Raw genomic sequence first — 15,287 nt, 5'->3', positions numbered from 1 at the left:
GTCAGAGGGCAAAGCTTGCAACTAGTGGGAAAGGCAGTCAACACTGATCTAATTTAGTGATAGGTTCTATAAAGGAAAGAAAACAGGGTGATGTGATAGTAAGCGGGGTGCTGGAGTGGATGGGGAGCTTCTGAGAGGACAGAGTGAATGATTCCTCTTCCTCTGGTTCAGACTAGCAGGGAAGGTGCAAAGAGTAAGATCCAGCCCGGAGCTCAGTTCTTCTTATCCTGCCTCTGAGGTTGGGCCAGGCTAGCAGACTGGATTTCAGATCTGCACTTTGGTAACAGGACAACCATTTTATGTGCAATGTTTATCCTTAGAGATGGTAAATACATATGCCTGGTAGCTACAGATATAAAACATTTCTCAAGCAGACATGGCAAGAGTAGTGAAACGTCTGTTCATTCATTTACAAACCTAGTGACATGAAAAGAAAATCTTCATTGAAATCCAGCTTGATAGAAACTGTGCACAATGTTAATACCACATTTGCGGAGGGCAGAAATGCTCGGTCACCCTGTGTGCCTGCCATCACCAGGGCTCGTGAGAAAGATCCCATTTACTAAAGTGCCTCAGGGAATTGCCTGGTGGTCCAGAGGTTAGGGCTCCGGCTTCCACTGCTGAGGGCCTGGGTTCAATCCCTGGTGGGGAACTAAGATCCTGCAAAACGCGAGGCACAGCCAAAAAAAAAAAAAAATTATAATAATAATAAAGTGCCTCAAATGACCTCAGGACCATATGCTGATGCAACACAGGGACAGAAAAGGCTGAGCTGAGCTGGACATTTACAAATGCAAAGAATGAGTTGTAGCCTTTACAATAATTACAGTGGTGTTATCATACATCCCAAGAGTTGACCAGAGAGTAGAGCATTAGCTGTGCTGTTAGAAAACCCTTCACTGAAACGAGCTGCACTTTTGACCCCACACCCTCTTGTTCTGGGAAAAGAGAAGCTATGTAGAGTGAATGGTTACCTTCAGACAGAAATGAAGGTACTTTTTCTTCCTCCTTCACATCTCCACCCACCATGTGACACTCTGCAGTATGAGGCACTAGAATACAGCTTGGAAGAAAGAGGTCCCCCAAGCTTCAGTTCTTGGTGTGCAAAGCAAATCCTGGCGTTGATCTTTTGAAACAGGCGCTAAAAGTATCCTCCCCACCTCTTGTAATTCCTGTCCTTGAGAGAATGAAAAATGAGAAGGTAGAAGGTTTGCAAAGGATAAAATAGATGCACCTAAATATCAGGAGAGACATGGCCCATGAAGAAATGTGTACTTCTGCAAGGGCTGCATACACTCTTCTCAGAGGATTCAAGAATCACAGAAGAAATAACTCTGGTCTTTAATAGAAAAAGAGAAGTCAAGATCATAAAAACACTCAATCCTCTTGAAAAATAGTGCATCAGTTGTTACGAGAGCCTACAAAGCACAAGACAAAATTGACAATGAAAGGAGCCTTAGGACTTAGCATTTTAAAGTGGAGGCCAGAAATGGCAATGGGGGAGGGAAGCAGGGAGAAATCTAAACAGCTTGTTCAGTACTTACTGCTTGAAAACAATGTAATTAACAGGTTAAATATCACTATTCCGTCCACCATTTCCTATAGACAACTAGATTTTTCCCAAATTCACATGCCTGGGAGATGGCTCATCAAACGTATTTGTGACGGGACTTCCCTGGTGGCACAGTGGTTAAGAACCTGCCTGCCAATACAGGGGACACGGGTTTGATCCCTGGTCTGGGAAGATCCCACATGCTGCGGAGCAACTAAGCCCATGTGCCACAACTACTGAGTCTGAGCTCTAGAGCCCGCATGCCACAACTACTGAAACCCGTGCACCTAGAGCCTGTGCTCCGCAACAAGAGAAGCCACCGCAATGAGAAGCCTGTGCACTGCAATGAAGAGTAGCCCCCACTCGTCGCAACTAGAGAAAAGCCCATGTGCAGCAACGAAGACCCAATGCAGCCTAAATAAATAAATTTTTAAAAATATTTTTAAAAAATTTTGTGACTATTTTCCCTCGAAATTGCCACATCCAGGTATCAGAAAGATTTCCCCAAGAATATACCTCAGATCTGTTAGTCTATTTCCTCTTCTTTTTTGGGGCAGCTGTTGACCCTAAGCTTTAAGCCCAGAGCTAAAATATTAACGTATGTAGCTAGCATGGAGGCCCAGAATGCCTTGAACTTTCATGTAACAGAGTAGCAAAAGGCAGTGTCTGTTCTCAAGAAACCAGACCTCATACGGGCTGTCTTGTGTGAGTTAACTGGCAAGTGACAGCATGTAAGGCTGTGGGCTGGCATGGTGACACAGAGGTCCCTGGAACTTTACTGCCACTCCTTAATAGCAGAAGCCCTTTCTTTCTTGTGCACTGCTGAAACCCGTCACCCAGCAGGATGCCCGGCCACAAGAGGCCATCCATTAAACAAAATTGGTTTGTGTGGTGAGATGGGCTTGAATCCAAAGAATGGGAACTAGCGAGTTGGCCCAACACACAGGGGAGGCTGTACCTTTAGATCACTGTCCATTCAGAGAATATGTACTGGACTTTGTGCCAAGCACTATTCTAAGTACTGAGAACATAGCCCTGCACGAGATTTAGGTTCTGTCGTCAGAGGGCAGAGCTTGCAACTAGTGGGAAAGGCAATCAACAAACACTGATCTACTTCAGTGACAAGTTCTATAAAGGAAAGAAAACAGGGCGATGTGATAGTAAGCAAGGTGATGGGGAGCTTCTCAGAGGATGTAGTGAATGATTCCTCTTTCTCTGGTCCAGACAAGCAGAGAAGGCGCAAAGAGTAAGATCCGGCCCAGAGCACAGGTCTTCTTATCCTGCCTCCGAGGTCTGGCCGGGCCAGCAGACCGGATTCCCGATATGCTCTGCTAGCGATTCGCCCAAGAAGACCCAGGCGACTTCCAAAAAACAAAGCGGCTGTCAGTCCAAGAATCTTCTTTACGCCCTGACTAGAGTGTCTTTGGGCAGCGGACGACGTGGGACAAGACCTGGGGACTCGCATAGAAGGAAGAGAGAACCCCCGCCCTCTCCACACTGCAGCGGGGCTGCCGCCAACTCGGCCGGCAGGACTGCAACTGCAGAAAGAGCAGGGTCCGAAGGTAGAGTCCTAAAGCGGCCCTCAAACACCAGGACTGCAGCTCGCCGCCATCTTGGCGAAGGCGACCCCCCCCCTTTAGGGGCGGGGCCTCGTGAGACCCAAACAAGCCCCACGTGTCAGGGGCGGAGCCCTACCCACTAACGTCACGGTGCGCGTGCGCGAGTGAGGTCACGCGCCGGCGTACCCTTGCTAGGCACCGTAAAGTGCGGAAGGTCGCCGTATCAAGCTTCCCCGGAACTTTTTCCTCCCTCCTGTCCCGCCCCCTTCCCTATCCCTGTCCCACCTTCCGGCCCCCGGGACCCCCGGCAACGGTTGTGGCTGCTGACCCGCTTCAGCCGGAGTGTTGCTGAGCGCGGAGCCCGAGGGCGCCCGTGAGGTAAGGAGAAGCTGCGGGGCCGCTCTGGCGTCCCCGTCCGCGCGGACCGTGGCGGCCCGGGACCCCCAGCGCCCCCCCTTTCCGCTGTGGTCTCGGTCAGGGGGCTTCCGGCGTCCCTCGTTTCCCGTCGGTTCTGCCTGGTCCTCGGAAGGCGCGTCCCGGCGCCGGGACTCCGCCCGCCGGGGCCGACAGCGCGTCGCCCGGTCTCCCTCAGCCTCTCTGCGGCGGTGGCGTCTCGCGGACCCGTGCCCGGCTGCCCGGGGCCAGCGCACCGGCTCTGCCAGGCATCCGCAGCCCAGCCCAGATGCCCAGGGCGGCCGGGGTAACCTCGCTCCTGATGCCCGCTTCGGGCAGGCAGCCCCCACCCCCACCCCGCAGCGTGGGTCGGGCTTGTCCAGCTGGGTAGTCTCTGCAGGTGGAATTGTTTTCCCGCGTGACAACGTGCGGTCCGCTTGTGCTTAACTAACCAGTAAAAGTGCTGCAGAGTCAGCGGTGAGGTTAGGTGGAAACGTCCAGGCCGGGGCGGTGAGCTCTCTTCCCAACGTTTGACCCTTTGGGCCTGATGTGTATGACACCGAGATTTGATTCAGGCATCTTCATGTCCGTTTCGCCCGTGCCTTGTAAGCATGTTGTCGGGGGCTGCGGGGCGGCGAGGTAGCCGGGCTGAAGGGGACACGTTCCTAGGGCTGGAGATTTGTATTAAGTTCTCAAACTTGGCTGATCACCTGGTGCACTTGTTGAAAAATACAGCACCCTGGACCGCAGGATCAGAATCTCCAGAGAGGGAGCCAGTGAGTGAGTGAGAGAGAGAGAGAGAGAGAGAGAGAGAGAGAGAGAGAGTGTGTGTGTTTTAAAACACGTGTCCCAGGTGGCTCTCGTTTGGAGGCAGGTGTGGGAAATGTTGTGTTAATCCGCCTCTTCTCACCCAGTCTCCCTCGTGACCAGCAGCCAGTTTGTACAAGGTGTTGTGACCATGCAGAGGAGCAGCTCAGGAGTTGGAGCTGTCCTCTTGCTCTTGTTGGCGTAAGCAGAGCTGAGCATAACCAGCGTCAGTATTGAGATTGTTTAGCAGAAACTCTTCTCCTTAGCAGAAATTAAACACATAATTTATTTTCAACCAGGTGTGTGTTTTACTTTGTTGTCTTTGACATCTTCCATTTCTTCTCTACTGGCTTTATCTCCTTTGCTCTCAAGCTTTATTTTGCTATAGGTGCCAAACCTACTGCAATAGACTGTGATGCCTTCTGTACCTTCATTGTTTGCATCCACTGTAAATCCTTCTTTTTTTGTCCTCACCACTTCACTGACTCTTGAAGGTCATGATGAGCACAAGGACAAAAATCCTTTTCTTGGTTCTTATCATTTTGGCCTTTTAGTATTATTTCTTCCAACTTGAAACTCATCTGTTGTTATGTTTTTAATGCTACCTTTGCAATTCCTTTTTTTTTTTAATATACAGATGTGTGGTAACAAATACCAACATTTCAACTGCACATGCTATCTTCTTCCCTGTATTTGACATTTTGTAGTTAGCTGGAGCAGTATAAGAAGCACTGGTGGGCATTAAGGAGGCTTGGTTTCTTTTTTTTTTTTTTTTTTTATTTATTTATTTATGGCTGTGTTGGGTCTTCGTTTCTGTGCGAGGGCTTTCTCCAGTTGCGGCAAGTGGGGGCCACTCTTCATCGCGGTGCGCAGGCCTCTCACTATCGTGGCCTCTCTTGTTGCGGAGCACAGGCTCCAGATGTGCAGGCTCAGTAATTGTGGCTCACGGGCCCAGTTGCTCCGTGGCATGTGGGATCTTCCCAGACCAGGGCTCGAACCCGTGTCCCCTGCATTGGCAGGCAGACTCTCAACCACTGTGCCACCAGGGAAGCCCTGCAATTCCTTTTTTCTATTAGGGGAAGTGCCTTGTGGTTCTGGCCTCCCTCACAGCTACCCTTTTTTAATCATCTAATCCTAACTTACAGGTAGCATGAAGTAATGATTCAATGGCAGACTGTAGTGCTGAACTGGCAGGCTTTGAATTGAGGCTCTGCCACTCACCGGTATTGTAGGATCTTGGATCAGTCACTTCACGTCTCTGTGCTTCCTTTTCCTCAAGTGTAGAATAAAAATTGTAACGTCTTCCTTCTAGATTTGTGAGGGTTAAATTAGTTGTATGCATAAAGCAGTACCTGGCACATCATAACTACCTATAAGAATATAACCTTTTTAAAAAAAATTATATCAGGTTATTTAGAGATCTCCTCACATCTGGGGGCCTAGCCTTGAGATCTGAGTCATCACTGAATTTTTTCCCCATCTCCTTTGTTCTCTGTTCTCATGTATTTGTCAGGTTGTATTTCCAAGGTGCCTACGGTGACTGCTGGGAAAACCCTGATCAAGTTATAAGTGGTCCCTGCTCTCAGAGAGCTCCATTATCCCAGGGGGCTAAAGGCTACCACTTTCCAAGTGCTTCTGAGGCGCCACTTGCCATGTTGTTCCTGTATTTCTGCTTTAGTCTTGCAGCAGCCACGTGAGGTAGGTATTCCTAGCCCATGTAACAGACGAGCAGCCCGAACCACAGAGATTGAACAACTTGCTCAAAGTCAAACAGCTAATGAGTGGTGGGGGAGATTATCAGACCCAGATCTGTCTGCTTCTGAAGTCTGTTTCATCCTCACGCGGCTTGCTGTTTTGCTTCCCTGATTGGCAGACAGACCGTTACAGAGCGTGGCTGGCTCTGAGCTGGGGCTTGTGCAGGGTGTTTGGGGGAATATAGAACAGTTACCTAACTGAGTGTTGGGGGGAGAGTGGGAACAAATAAGATGTCAAACAGGCTGAGAGCTGCGGGGATTATCTTTATTTGGGGGGAGGGGTGGCAGGAACTATGCCAGTGAGAAGGAACAGTCTGCACAAATCCCAGAGGTGGAAGAGAAAGTTCATGCCTGACACGTGTGAGGAGTTAAAGTAGTTTAGGTTTGATTAGAGTGTGAGAGGAGAGAGAGAAATGAGATCAGAGATAAGAAGTGAGCAGGGTCTTGCACTTTGTATTAAGGAATTTGACTTTTTCTGAGGGCACCAGATAGTCATTGAAGGGTTTGAGCAGGCGCACGAAATAGGATCTTCATTTCAGAGATATGCTCAGGCCTCTGTGTGAAGGCTGTGGGGCGTGGGGAGAATGGTGTGCAGATTAAAGGCGGGAAGCCCAGTTGGGAACCTTCTGCAGTAAACTGAGAGAGGATGGTGGGCTGTGCTCAGTTCAAGGCAGTGGAGGTGGAGAGTAGATCCATTGGAGGGAGATTTAGGATGTAGGGTTGTTGGTTAGGCCTTGATGATTGACTGGAGAGAGGAGATGAGAGAAAGGGAGGAATGTGGGATGACACCCAGGATTCTAGTATATGGTGTTCCTGGGGGACACAGGAAGTGGAGCAGAGTTGGAGATTGGGGAAGATGGCTTTACCTTTTGGATGTGCTCAGTTTGACCTGTGGGAGTCCAAGTGGAGGTGGCCCTTCTTCCACTAGACGTGCAGGTCTAAGGCTCAGGAGTGCTGTGGGTTAGGCCATCAATCATGGCAGGAAAGGGAATCACCCTGAACAGTGGTGGATGGGGAAGAGAAGCTGGCCTCAGGGAGCCCTGGGGGACGTCAACACAGAGGGAAGGGCAGAGGAGAGAGGCCAGCAAGATGTGATCGGGGCAGAAGGCGTCACAGAAAACAAGGAAAGAGTGTGTGAATAGGAGGGAGTGAGATGGTGCCCAGAAAGTGCCCTTGGAAAGTAGCAACATTTGGGTTCCTGGTGAGAGGAGTGCAGTGGCCTGGTGGGGCAGGAGAGAGTAGGATGGGGGAAAAGTGAAAAACAAAATATAAACAACCTTTTCTGTACATTATTTATTGTGAAGTAGAAAAGACAGGTTGTGAAATACATGTTAAGAAATTTTTGCTTAAAAAGTCCACTGGCCGACTGTGCCATCACCAAGGTAATAAAAGAAGGATTTAAGACAAAGGTGGTGGCAAACAAGTGGACATCAGGGCAGCTCACTGCTGCAAAAGTAACATTCTGGGAAAATATAATTGACACTGGTATTGGTGACCTTTGAGTGGAGGGAAATCTTAACTTCCTCCTGTTTTTCTTTTTTTTTTTTTAATAAATTTTATTTATTTATTTTTATTTTTGGCTACGTTGGGTCTTTGTTGCTGTGCGCGGGCTTTCTCTAGTTGCGGCGAGTGGGAGCTACTCTTTGTTGCAGTGCACGGACTTCTCATTGCAGTGGCTTCTCTTGTTGCGGAGCACGGGCTCTAGGCGCGCAGGCTTCAGTAGTTGTGGCACGTAGCCTCAGTAGTTGTGGCACGCGGGCTCAGTAGCTGTGGCTCGTGGGCTCTAGAGCGCAGGCTCAGCAGTTGTGGCGCATGGGCTTAGTTGCTCCACGGCGTGTGGGATCTTCCCGGACCAGGGCTCGAACCCATGTCCCCTGCATTGGCAGGCGGATTCTTAACCACTGCACCACCAGGGAAGTCCTTTACTTCTGTTTTTGATTTTTTGCAGACCATCATTTTATAACTTAGAATTTTAAAAATTAAAAATTGCTAATTGAAGAGTGTTTTGGAGCTTTGTTTTATTTCTTAAATCCCCTGGGCGGGGGGAGGGGGTACTTGAGCACATCTAAATGCCGAGGAGAAGGAGGTAAACGTGAAGGTATGTGAAAGAGGGAGGACAGTTGTAGGAGCTTGGTTCAGGGAAAGGGGGCAGGAAGGGGGATCCAGGCCACTGTAAGGGATTAATTTCTGACCCTGTGAAGGAAGGCAGAGATGGTTTGCTGATGCAGGGAGGTTTACAGGTGGGGTTTTGGGGAATAAGATGAGACAGGTTATCTCCTTTGATGAAGGAAGAGAGGAAATGGTGTTAAAGGTTGGGAGAAAAGCCACGTTATGGGTTCAGAACCCGGATGTAGAGAGAGCTGTGCCTGTGGCTTAATAGGAAGTAGCCCGGAGCTAGGCAGGGGTGCCTGCTAGCTTAAGGCACAAAGGAACAGGGTCTTTTCCAAGCGTGACTGAGTGGTAATGGTTCAGAAGCAAGGAGGATGCCGACCGTGCCTCTTGATGGTGAGGTCAGTGGAACAGGGCTGGCCGTGTGACAGTGACAGTTCCCTCAGGAGAGCTGCATTTCCATTAAGACAGAGGGTGGAGAGAACATTAGTGAAGGGGTGGGTGGGTCACTTTTGTAAGGGTGTTCTAGAGGACCCATAGAGAGGTTTTAGGGGAGGAAAACAGATGGTTTGGAACTGGGGAGAGAAATTGGTCATGTGGAGGTGAGCTTACAGCTAGACTAGCTGTGTGGAGAAGCTTCCATCTTGAGACAGAGTTTGACAGGGACATGAGGTGTGGTGGGGCCTAAAGTGGCCAGAAGAGTTAGTCCCTAGTTGGTTGGGATTTCTCTTGGGATGCAGTCTGTGCCTGCCCTCGTCACAGATCTGAGAGTCCTCTGACAGATGGGTGTTGATACGTAGCCTTAGGTGATTCAGGCTGATGGTGGAGCGTGCTGGGTCCTGAGGCTGCTGGTGGACATGTGTTGGTGACTTGCTAGCCACGTCCTACCCTCATGTCTGCTTGTCGCCCCCATTCTGGTCTTCAGGCCTCGTCTTCCTGTACGTCTGTGACCGCATAGTCTGCGAGCAGGTCTTTCTTCAGTTTCTTGAAACTTGAACAGTCCCCTGTTTTGCTGTTAGATTAATTTTGTTAAAACCCTGCCTTTGTTATATTCAGCCTGTGGTACCGGACCAAGTATCAGAGCCTTCCATGGTCTGGCTTCACCGTACTTCAGTTTCTGCTATTACCCAGGGTTCATAGAAGCTGTGGCCTCTGGGCCAGGTCCTTCGCTGTCATCCACCAGTGGGTTCTTGGACTCTTAAGTCAGTAGAAATTGAGGCAAGGCTTTATCGGGACTCAAGGGAGCAAAAGCAAGCGGCAGGTTCCCGTGCTCACTCCCCCGGGGTGGGGGCAGATCGGTGGGTGGGGCCAGGGGGTGGCTCGGGTGGCCTGCCCACCCCCTTGGTGGTGCTGTGCGCGGGGATCATGCGCAGGACCCTGCTTTTGCTTCTGGCACCTCAGAAATGGCAGGTGGGTTTTGGCCTGTTTGTATCTTTGTTCTTTTTGCCCCCGCTGCCCTGCATGCAGTTATTTTTAGTCCCTTATTGTTTCTCTGTGTTCGGTTGCTCCAGGAGATGTTTGTCCTGGGGCAGGCACTGCAACAAAGGGTCCCAGGTCCCAGCCTGTCTCACAGGCAGTTAGGGTCAGACTTGTCCTGCAGCTTGATGGTGTGTGCTTCCTGTCTCTGTCCCGATTTTGCCCCTCCCAGGCTCAGCTTAGGTCTTACTCTGTACACGATCCTCGTCCCCATGGACCTGGCCTCCACGCTTTTCCTTGTCTATCTTAGGATGTTTATTGTCTTGTAGAAATGTGTCTTGGTTACAGCCTGTGACTGGTGTGTAAGTGATCAGCCTGACGGGGCTCCTCATCCTCTGCTCTCAGGAGCGCACACCTGGTACCTTCAACTCCCCCCATCGCGTGGAAGCACGAGGCGAGCTGTCCTTCCCTGCAGCTTTGAACCCCGTCTCTCTCTCTCTCCTCCTGGGCCTCATCCTTTGTTCTTGCCTCTCCTTTCTCACCGTCTCTTCCCTTTTTACTGGCTCATCCCCCCAGCAGTGAAACATGCTTAATAGCTCCGGGCCCTAAACGCAGACCACCTTGCTCGGCTCCGAGCTCCTCTGCTCCCCTCAGAGCACGGTGTAGCGGTTGCCTCACTCCCTCACCTCGCTTACTCTTTAGTTTGTTCTAGTCTCTGTTTTATCCCTGCCATTCCCCTGAGAATGTTCTTTTTGAGGACACCTGGGGCTCTGTGCTGTCACATCTGGTGGACACGTGGCCGTCTTGCTCCCGCCTCGGCACCCTCTGTAGTTACCGCTTCTTCACACATGTTCCTCTCTTGGCTTCTGTGCCCTCTGCCTGGTTTTCTTTCTACCTCACTGGCCACTCCTTCTCTATCTCTTTAGCCACTTTTCTTTCTCAGGACACTCTGTGCGTCCACAGTGTTCAGTCCTGTTTGTAGTCCTTTCCTTCTCTTCCTTGTGTGTAAATGCCGGGAGCCTTGGGGGTCTTGTTCCTCGAGATGCTAGGGCTTCAAATATTGTACATATGCTAATGACTCCCGGACCACACCCCCAGGTTTCAGGCTTGGGAACCCAGCTGCTGTGCCCTGTTTCCACGTGCTGCCTGCTGGGTCTCTGGCTGTTGACATCTAAGACTGGGGCCTTTCACTGTTCACACACATGCACCCCCTCACAGCCTCCCTCCCTGTGTCTGGTCCATCTCACATAATCCGTGGTCCCAGTTGCTTACCCCACAAACTTAGCCATCATCCTTATTTCTCCGTTTTTCCCGTTTTAACATCCAGTTTGTTGGCAAGTAAGTTCTGTCTTTTCTACTTCCCAAACAATCCAGTCATTTCTCTGACTCTGCTGCCACCATCCTTGTCTGAGCCACCATGGTGTCCCCCCTGGAGAATTGCCATCACTTCCTGACTTACCCCTGCTTTCCCTGTCCTTCTAGGTGCCTTCCATGGAGCCAGCCTGATCTTGGGAAAACAGACCAGATTATGTCATTGCCCTGCTTTAGTATTTTCCTTTGCATGTAGAATAAATCCCACTCCTCGTGGTGGCATCCAAGAGCCGTGTACCATTGGTCTCTGCCACCTCCAGCTCGGTCTCAGGTCCCCTCCCCTCCCTCACGTGCTGTGGACACACTGGCCTCTTTTCTGTGCTTGGACTCCTCAAACTCTGTCTCACTTCAGGGCCTTTGCACATGCTGGTTCTTCTGTCCGAACGCTCACATAGCTGGTTCTTTTTCATCCATCAGGTCTTTTCAAATGTCACCTTCTTTGTGACCATGATATTTTGAGTGTGCCCCTAGTGACTCCGTCGTACTAGCTTTGTTACTTGTTTTATTTGTATATCGGCTGCTTGTCTCTCTCTGTCTCAAATGTAAGTTGTGTAAAGGCAGGGACCTCGTCATTGGTCTTCATTGCTGTATCTATACCTAGCAATGTGTCTGGAACTCAGTAAGTCCTCAGACATTTGCTGAATGTACAATTATTGTTCTGTGTTTCAACACTTTCTCGTTTATTTATGCTCTTGGTTTTCTCTGTCTAGTTTGAATTCTTGGGATCTGCTTCTTACCTGAGTGAGAACACATCTCCCAGTTGCTGACAGACGTGATGTTTTACTGGTTGCTGTCGGTGATCCGAAGACCAAGAAGCAGCCGAGGATGGCAGAAGTGGTCCTCAGCCAGAAGCGGTGCGTCAGCTGCCAAAGCGCATTCTGTGGCCCTGCCTGCCCAGGCACAGGTGGTCATCTGTGGTGGTGGAATCATGGGCACATCTGTGGCCTATCACCTCTCCAAGATGGGGTGGAAGGATATCGTCCTTTTGGAGCAGGGCAGGTAGGGATCAGCTGGACATGGCTTGTGGCTGTGCTGCCCTGATTATATGGGCTTCCCTCATCCCTCTCATTTCAGTAATGCTGACCCAGCAATAGCTAATGTGAGTGTCACTAAGTAGCATAAGTAGAATAACAGAAAAGTGAGATCTTTGGTACTTTGTTTTGCGATGCCTAATACTCCTGTTTTCTGGTTTTCAGAGAGATGGCAGATTGGAACATAACAAGTAGCTAAAGGATGTGTTTATTTCCGGTTCAAAGCACATCTTATCATCTTGCTCTCTGTTGTAATAATACAGCAATAAATCCTGAGACTCAGGTGCTTCCTCTTTGAGCCAAAATGAAATTGGCTACATTCCTTCTTATTTCTGTTCCTTTTCAGTTGATTAACTTACTTTAGAACAGTTTAGATTTATAGAACAATTGCAACAATAGTGCAGAGTTATCATATACCTTGCATCCAGGTTCACCTACTATTAACATCTTATATTAGGATTAATGTTTCAATTAATGATGCAATTGTGATACATTATTTTAAACTAACGTTGCTGCTTTATTCAAATTTATTCACTTTTCACCTACTGTCCTTTTTCTGTTCCATGCTCTTTATGTTCTGTTGCCTACCACAAATTGGACAACATTTAAAAAATTTAAAGTGTGGTTATTTCTGAACAGATGATACATTTACATAGTTCAAAATCGAAAATGTGTAAAAGAGTATACAGGGAAAAGTCTCCATCTGCTCCCTGACCTCTAGCTACAAGTTCCCCTCACTGGAAGCCAGTTAAGTTCCTTAGGTACCATTTCAGATACTCTTCTCCATGTATAATCAGATGTGTATTGGTAGGTATGTATGTGGGTATATGCATATTCATTTATTTTTTTTCCCTTTTTCATACGAGAAGTAGCATACCTTAAACAGTGTTCCTCACCTGGCTTTTTTCATTAAGGTTGTTCCATTAGGATTGGTGCATAAAAGTGTTCATTTATTTTTTATGGCCGTAAAGTATTCTGTTGTATAGGTGAACTCCAAAATTTTATATCATTCTCATGTTGATGGACGTTGCAGTTGTTTCCATCTTTGGATGTTACAACAGTGGTATAATGAAGAACCTTGAACTTCTTGTATTCACCGATATATGTGTCTACCTAATAGCATTTGCATCTATCCTGCAGGCTGGCTGCTGGCTCTACGAGGTTCTGTGCTGGCATCCTAAGCACCGCCAGGCACTTGACCATTGAGCAAAAGATGGCAGACTATTCAAACAAACTCTACCATCAGTTAGAGCAAGAAACAGGGATCCATACAGGTAAGCAGGTAATCTAGGCTCTTTTACTCAGTATTGTATTTGGTCCTGTACCAAGTCAGCTTGTGATTTGGGAATTCAGACTTGAGTTTTAATACAGGTTCTGCCACTTGTCAGGATATGACCTTGGGCAAGTCAGTTAGCTTGTTGAGCTGTCTTCACTTTCCTTATCTGTAAATCGAGGGCCTTCAGTCAGTATCCTAGCTCCTTTTCAGATTCTATAATTCTTATAAAGTGAAAGTTTTCCTGGGCCATTTCCTATATATTTCACTCATTGAAGTATAGTAAGTGGCAACACTTGGCTCCTAAATGAAGAGGAGGAGAAACAACTCAACTTTAGGTGCTTGGTAGTTAAATCATAGTTTGACCCACTGCACTTCAAAAATTGATATTAAGGATATTTCTAACTAGAAAGCATAAACATGTATTTCTCCTTACCTGTGTGATTAAGAGGGTAAGGACACAGAATGGTAAGTTAAATAATACTGGAGTAAGTAGGAACTGTCCCAAGAAGAGGAAGACGAAGCCACGTTATGGTCCCATATGGTAACAAGGTAGAAAGAAAGTCCAGCACTTTGTTATAAGGTGATGGATTAGCTAGAAGCCCAGAGTCAAACCCAGTCTCGTGTCTGATGAAGCAGCTTGGTGACCACAGTATAATCATGAGAGGGTAGTGAGGCCCAGTGATGAAATTCAGGACAATGCCTATATGAGGCAGACCTTGCATAATTCAGATCACAGATACTTCAAGATTAATACTGACAAAAATTGGTAGCTTTTCTTTTTGCCAACTGAAATGTAACCTTATTTGTAAATTGTAACTTAAGACTGATTTTCTAATAACTTGGATATGATAGACTTGGACCTAACTGTATTTCATTCCTTTTTGGTTGGATTTAATTTAATGACAACAAGGTAACTTGAATCAGATACTGACCAGTATTTGAGTCAGAAGAGGGTCCACATAATGAGCCCAGAAATGGAACTGCTGACTCCTGGTCCTTTGGTTCAGTTACTCGTGCTTTATTGAGCCTTGCATGGCTCAGCTGGTTAGATTGCAGAGGAATCGGGGCTGCAGGCTTCTTTTCTGTAAGGTAAGTTAGTCTAGCTTTTGTTCGAGGTCATTGGCTGGAATCCTTTATTGGGCCTGATCTCTCTTTGATGTCTGTGGGGCAGTGAGGAAGTCAGGCAACAGAGAGTAAGGGCATCCCCCTCAATCTGTCACCCCCATTGTAGTTCACCAGTGATGCAGTGAAAGATGATGTAGGGACTTCCCTGCTGGAGAATTCTGTTGTCCAGCAGAATGTACAGGTGTACATTCCAGTGACTGCTGTCATTCAGTGGACTGCTTTGAGATATTAAATAAGTGCCATGTGTACAACATAGATTTGGTGATAACATATAATAAGCTAATCTGAAAACAGTTCATTCACGTGAGGTGTGTGTTAACTGCTTTCTACTCTGAATTACTGGGTCATTCCAGGGTCCTCATTATGCACATACTGGTTTCTGCAGCGCTTCTTTTGCACATGATGTGATTTTTGTCAAGTGACTGAACATGATAATCTAAAAGTTTTAATAATCTTTGAAAGTATTCCACATATTATTTGATCTTAAAATAAGGAAGGATCATTCTTTTTTTTTTAATTTGTTTATTTTACTTATTTATTTTTGGCTGCATTGGGTCTTCGTTGCTGCGTGCAGGCTTTCTCTAGTTGCAGCAAGCGGGGGCTACTCTTTGTCGTAGTGTGCGGGCTTCTCATTACGGTGGCTTCTCTTGTTGCAGAGCACAGGCTCTAGGTGCGTGGGCTTCAGTAGTTGTGGCATGGGGGCTCAGTAGTTGTGGCTCGCAGGCTCTAGAGCGCAGGCTCGGTAGTTGTGGCACACGGGCTTAGTTGCTCCGTGGCATGTGGGATCTTCCCGGACCAGGGCTTGAACGTATGTCCCCTGCATTGTCAGGCGGATTCTTAACCACTGCACCACCAGGGAAGCCCAGATCATTCTTTTACAGATGAAAAACCTAG

General features: G+C 48.0%; 1 protein-coding gene across 6 annotated transcripts in view; it reads left to right on the top strand.

Moving 5' to 3' along the window:
* Positions 1-325: 325 nt before the first annotated feature.
* Positions 326-15,287, top strand: part of PDPR (pyruvate dehydrogenase phosphatase regulatory subunit) — a 42,098-nt gene continuing 27,136 nt past the window's right edge. Inside the window, exons 1-3 of one of the 6 annotated variants that reach the window (XM_082439012.1) lie at positions 326-3,489; positions 11,672-11,815; positions 13,133-13,266. In XM_082439012.1, coding sequence (XP_082295138.1) covers positions 11,787-11,815; positions 13,133-13,266 — 163 coding nt within the window. In that variant the 5' untranslated portion in view covers positions 326-3,489; positions 11,672-11,786. Of the gene's footprint in view, positions 3,490-3,873; positions 4,110-11,671; positions 11,961-13,132; positions 13,267-15,287 lie in introns of those variants that run through there. The other 5 variants (XM_082439010.1, XM_082439013.1, XM_082439011.1 and 2 more) reach the window with 5 other exon arrangements.

Source organism: Balaenoptera physalus (genome assembly GCF_965194825.1).
Source record: "Balaenoptera physalus genome assembly, chromosome: 19".
Taxonomy (NCBI): domain Eukaryota; kingdom Metazoa; phylum Chordata; class Mammalia; order Artiodactyla; family Balaenopteridae; genus Balaenoptera; species Balaenoptera physalus.
This window is presented reverse-complemented; position numbering and strand designations above follow the sequence as displayed.